This window comes from Capsella rubella, unplaced genomic scaffold, assembly GCF_000375325.1.
Source record: "Capsella rubella cultivar Monte Gargano unplaced genomic scaffold, Caprub1_0 scaffold_6, whole genome shotgun sequence".
Taxonomy (NCBI): domain Eukaryota; kingdom Viridiplantae; phylum Streptophyta; class Magnoliopsida; order Brassicales; family Brassicaceae; genus Capsella; species Capsella rubella.
In genome coordinates this window covers 11,367,971-11,373,701 of record NW_006238918.1, presented here as the reverse complement: position 1 = coordinate 11,373,701, position 5,731 = coordinate 11,367,971, and the positions used below count along the sequence as shown (strand labels likewise).

At 31.1% G+C, this 5,731-nt stretch overlaps 1 protein-coding gene across 3 annotated transcripts; it reads right to left on the bottom strand.

Annotated features, from left to right (window-relative positions):
• Nucleotides 1-2,875: 2,875 nt before the first annotated feature.
• LOC111830084 lies at nucleotides 2,876-5,731 on the bottom strand. Of its 3 annotated transcripts, XR_002833336.1 has the most exons (3): nucleotides 4,849-5,731; nucleotides 4,394-4,673; nucleotides 4,046-4,314 (listed from the first exon to the last, which is right to left on the bottom strand). XR_002833336.1 is itself a non-coding variant. In XM_023781118.1 (2 exons), the coding sequence occupies exons 1-2, from the start codon at nucleotides 4,769-4,771 to the stop codon at nucleotides 2,928-2,930; spliced, it is 462 nt and encodes a 153-aa protein (XP_023636886.1). In that variant the 5' UTR covers nucleotides 4,772-4,838; the 3' UTR covers nucleotides 2,876-2,927. The 3 variants fall into 3 exon arrangements, 1 of the variants encoding a protein (XP_023636886.1); XM_023781118.1 differs by lacking the exons at nucleotides 4,046-4,314; nucleotides 4,849-5,731 and adding an exon at nucleotides 2,876-3,011 and having other exon boundaries at nucleotides 4,394-4,838; XR_002833337.1 differs by lacking the exon at nucleotides 4,046-4,314 and having other exon boundaries at nucleotides 4,321-4,670; nucleotides 4,849-4,940.

Sequence of the window (5,731 nt, the reverse complement as noted above, 5' to 3'; positions counted from 1 at the left end):
AGTGATTTGCCAACTTTGTAGTACCATAGAAGATTAAGAAATTAAGTAAAACCGTTTGAGTTTGTGTATTAAAGAGTTTAAGGTGGAAACATTCATTATGATTCGTAAATACTTTGAGCATATTCATTGTACTCGTATGACTCGTATCCTAATAGAGATTTAGAACCAGCTAAGGGCACATTATCAATGGTCTCTTAAGCAAATCTTAGATTAATATTTGTTAAGAAATAACTCTTTTAAAAAGACCATTGATAATGGTGGCCTAACCTACAATAATTAATCAGACTCCCAATCTTTTTTTGTTTATGGGTGTAAATGTTAATATCAAACACCCCGGTTGTTAGGTTCTATCATAGAACTTCTATATAACATAGAACATTGATCTCTACGGATTAACTGAGGTAGAGAGAGTTTTGTAGTTTTCTAAAGTTATTAATAGACACAAAATTTTCTTAAAAACAAAAATTTAAAATCCTTTGCCACCGACGGCAATCAGCCATAAACAATCGTTTATGAAATCTCGTATGTTTTAGCTAAAGTACAAAAGCTTATACATTTGTAAACTCCTGAATGATGACATAAAAATCATTTAAATTGTATATATTTTTGCATCGAATAAAAGCCAAATATAGTATTTACAATTACAATACTAGAATTTATCCCCTGATACATCACGGGTCCATTAATTTTTAACTTTTATGAGTCGGTTAAATGAGTTAGTACATTAAATTGAATGTGTTTCTTTGGTAGTTAATAGAAAAGTTACGATGTTATATATATGTTGTTGTATTTTCTAAATTTTAATGTACATATGCGGTTGGTTATTTATTTCTATATGTACGTGTATTTTTATGTATTTGTAATATATAATAACATTTAGGACTTACCTTGTGATACGGGACTATTTTTAATTTACTTTTTTATGTTTTTGTATTATATTTGTAGATTGAGTTTCTTTGATTTTTAATATACAAATACATTGTTTTTTTTTTCTGGAGCAAAAATGTTACATTGATAGACACAAAATTTTCTTAAAAACAAAAATTTAAAATCCTTTGCCACCGACGGCAATCAGCCACAAACAATCGTTTATGAAATCTCGTATGTTTTAGCTAAAGTACAAAAGCTTATACATTTGTAAACTCCTGAATGATGACATAAAAATCATTTAAATTGTATATATTGTTGCATGGAATAAAAGCCAAATATATTATTTACAATTAAAATATTAGAATTTATCCCCTGAAACACCACGGGTCCATTAATTTTTAACTTTTATGAGTCGGTTAAATGAGTTAGTACATTAAATTGAATGTGTTTGTTTGTTAGTTAATAGAAATGTTACGATGTTATATATATGTTGTTGTATTTTCTAAATTTTAATGTAGATATGCGGTTGGTTATTTATTTCTATATGTACGTGTATTTTTATGTATTTGTAATACATAATAACATTTAGGATTTACCTTGTGATACGGGACTATTTTTAATTTACTTTTTTATGATTTTGTATTATAATTGTAGATTGAGTTTCTTTGATTTTTAATATACAAATACATTGTTTTTTTTTTCTGGAGCAAAAATGTTACATTGATATATGGGATTGATAAATATATATAAATATATATAGGTAATTTTGCAATAATTTATTTTATGTGTTATTGAATATGTTTTTATTGAATTTGAGAGAACTATAAGTATGTGTATGTTTTACAAAAAACCTAATTTTGTAAAATAACTATATTTTTAACTTAGTAGTTAATAGTTAGTACAAATAATTACTGAATGTAACTATTTGTTTATCTAGACGCACATAGTAATATACTAATAAAAGACTACATAAAAAGTATAATCCATAAAAAAATATTGAGTAACTACCAAACAGTAAAATTTATCACAAGCTTAAACTTTTAAGATTCTTTTAAAATAAAATTTCCAATTGTTGTTGCAAGTGACAAATCTATATATATAATAGGAGACTTCTCTCTCCATCTAGGCTATCCACCTCAGCATCCACCTCATCAAGATTTTTTTTGTAAATTGTATATTTAAAATAATTATTTAATGCTTATTTATGTACACATAATTAATAGAAAAATTAATTAAACAGAAAATAATTAAACTAAATAAATGAAGTTAAAACCATACAAGAAATATTGTTAAAATGTTATTAGTAATAGTAATATAATTTAGCTTATAGCAGAATATATTTGAAAATGATCATACTTCCAATGATTTAATGCATTAATGAGATTTATAATGGAAAAAAATATAAATAGCATGGTAGAGTAAAAAAAATATCTGACTATATATATATTAAACCTATAAACAAGAAAATTTTAAAGTGAAATATTAGTTCCAAAATAATTAAAACAAATGTACTGTAATGGTCGCACTTTTTTGTGAAAACAGAAAAACTTGAATATATAAAAACATTTTGCACATTTTTTGGTGCAAAAAAGCTTGAAAATTTTAGAACATTATATTCCATCTTCTATAAATGTAAATAATCAATTGGTTATATTAATCTCGTGAGTTCTAAAACAATATATAGAAAAAGTGAATATATGAGCTCTTCATACTAAAAGGCTAATAGTTTTGACATTATGTAGATGTTACATATTTGTTTTTATTACGAGCAAGTCGTGCTCCATAAATGCCACTTATAATCTCCTTTTGAGTATCGTTTTCTCTTCTCACATATAAAGTTCAACCTTCTAAAAAAATGATTTACCAAAAACATGAAAAGAAAAAGTTGAAATACATTAAAATCTCAAATTGAGGTAAAAATAAAAAATTCATATTAAAAGAGAAATTCAAACTAACATTTTAAAATCTATCTTGGAAGACCGCCATATGAAATATGGTAAAGGCAAAATAAAGCATAATGCCTACGACAAAGGATTAAAAAATGCAAAATGGTGTCATCATCTTCCTTTGCTGGATTGAGCTCTCTTCATGCTTGAATATCCCGTCCAAATTAATCCGTCGATTATGGTGGTATCGTCCGACTAAATAAGTTTTATGCAGAGTAAACGAAAAATAGAAATATCGGATTCCATCGAGTAAAATAAAATTAAAAAAGTAAGCAAATTATCCAAATTTTAGACCGATTCTTAAATCAACCAAAAATAAATTTGTACACATCATATGGGCTTGGCAGGACATGTCATAAGTACATGCTCAATTGCAAAACATTTTAACAGAAACTACTACACTATGGGTTAATATTTAAAATTTCGAGATTCTCTATCGATAAAATCCAAATAGATAAAAAATAACCTAACAAACAGAGCACGTTCCATCTTTAATAATTTTTTTTACTCAAATTTAAAATTATGAAAATCGAAAAAACGAAAAAAGAGTAACAAATGGTTTATCGTCACACTTTCCTTTAAGTAAAGCTTTTAATCTCACAATATTAATACATGCGTCCAAACAAAGGAATAGCTAAAAGTATAAGACTATAATATCTGAATATGGAAATATACAAATCAAAATATAACCAAACAAATACGACACAAATGTACAACAATCATTAATCTTAAAAATATAACACCAAAAAAAAAAATTAATTAAGAAAAATTCATAGCAAACAACTCCGCGCAACGCGCGGGTCTCCTCTCTAGTACTCTTATAAATGCTCCACTTTTTGTTATAGTTTTCTTAAATTTTTGTATGGTTAACATAAATATTACATAATTTTATTTTTTTGTTACAACATAAATTAATAATATGTGGCTTATGTACATAGTTTTAGGTTATGTAATATTTCACTTCAAAATCATTGTTTTGGAAACTATTGATATGATTAAAGGGAAAAAAGCTTAAACATACATCATCTATTTTTTATTTGGACGTTTAATACTTGATATTTTTTTGTTAGAAGAATAATACCAAAGTAATAAAAACGTGTAATTTAATACCTAAACTATTAAATATTGACATTTTTCTACCTACGTTCTGTTAACAAAAAAAATATTCCAATTTTACCCTTCTTCATTTTTTTATTTTTTTATTTTTATTTTTTTTTGTAAACCAGTACTTATATTTAGATAGCTCATACTCCATTAATGAATGAGAAGGTACAAGAGAATAGTGCAGCCTTTGCCAAAGACTTTGTCTCAAGGTCTTTTACAAAAGATACAAAAAGAAACAACACATAGAAAAAGTTGGTACTACACTCTTGGATATATGCTAATATATCGTCGAGCTCGTATGCATGGCCAACGACATTGAAAAGAAACAGAAGTTCTTGACAATCCGCAAAAGAGGCCAGCCTTGATACACCCAATGCTAAAACCTCGCTGATCGCTGCTTTCAAAGCAAGTGACGCTATTACTAGAACAGAGAAAACAAAGGGTCCCGAAAATGATCCTTGCTGGATCAATACCTTAATCATATCCTTGATTGGTTGAGATTTTTTGTCACACAAGTCCTCTTTTGTGAAGCCTAAACCTTCACACAACCTGTCTTCAACAAAACGGAAACCAAAACTAGTGTTCGGGGCTAATACCTTAGCCACCAAACAAGTTAGAACTAAGCTAACAAAATCCTCAATACAAGGAACAATAGATTCACCACTAAGCCGATCCGAGACAAAAGGTGAACCATTCAAAGTTACACCAAAGGCAGGGATAAAAGTCTTCAAAGATTGGCTGCCATAATGCCTTCTGAAATGAGACAAAACATCCAATATAGCAAAGCTTTGAACAACCTTCCAACATCTAACATCCTCATATTGAGGTAATCGAAGTCGACAAACCCTCATATTGAGGTAAATGGGAACTAACAAAAGGTAGTTTTTAGACCATTGCACTACCGCCAAGAAGGTCACAAAAAACATACCTTTAGACGTCATAATGAAGGAGAAAGGAGGCAGTGAAAGTCGATACTGCCATCTACGGAGAGCATAAGTCTTGAACCTTGTACAAACGGAAGCCATGACGAAACCAGACCATAAGCTGCATACTACAGGAAAGGCCCGTGGGAGGGCCATATACGTGTCACTAGAGGACACGAAAGGTTGAACCAAACCCAACTACCCCAAAGAGTTCTCAGTAAGAACGAGGACGCAAATGAAGACGGTGAGACTTGCAGGGGAAGCGGAGGTGAAAAACACTGGTGGCTTGCAACTACTTTCGGGGGTCGTTTGCTTGAGACATAGCAGATGGTTGCAGAGATCTCCGAGAGACAAGTCAGAGAAAAATTCTGACGAGATCCAACACGAGCGGCTGGGAATGGAGGCAAGGATGTCGGATACACGTCGACAAAGCCGTCGGAACAGACCAACCCCCACGAGCAGCCTGACAAAGACTCAAACGTGAAGGCGTTGGGTGGATCTAAAATCGCCACGGAGGAGAGACTGAAATCGCTTTCACTCATCAGCGGAGAAACACCTTCAAAAGTCACTTTGGAAGGAGAATCCAAAGAGGACAAGCAAGAAGAAGACGCTTGTGAGAGTGACTGAGGGGAGCGGGGAGCAATGTAAGAATAGATGCTAAGGGACCAACCACCACCACAAGGAGGAGACATCGAAACCAAAAATAGAAGGAAGAGCAAGGACCAAAAACGAGATAGTACTGCAGTTCAAAAGGAATAACACGAACAAAGAATTAATTTGTCGATCCCTGTCTCACGGCCGGAGGCCGGAGGAAGGGACGACACAACAAGCGGCGGTGAGCGGAGGAAGGAGAAGAAGAGTGGAGGGAGAGATGCCTGCCGGAAAAGA

Coding starts and splice junctions, on each gene's coding strand:
- LOC111830084 (XM_023781118.1), bottom strand. CDS start 4,771: ATGAGGGTTTGTCGACTTCGATTACCTCAATATGAGGATGTTAGATGT. Junction 3,012..4,393: donor CAATCAAGGATATGATTAAG/GTATTGATCCAG, acceptor AAACTTATTTAG/TCGGACGATACCACCATAAT.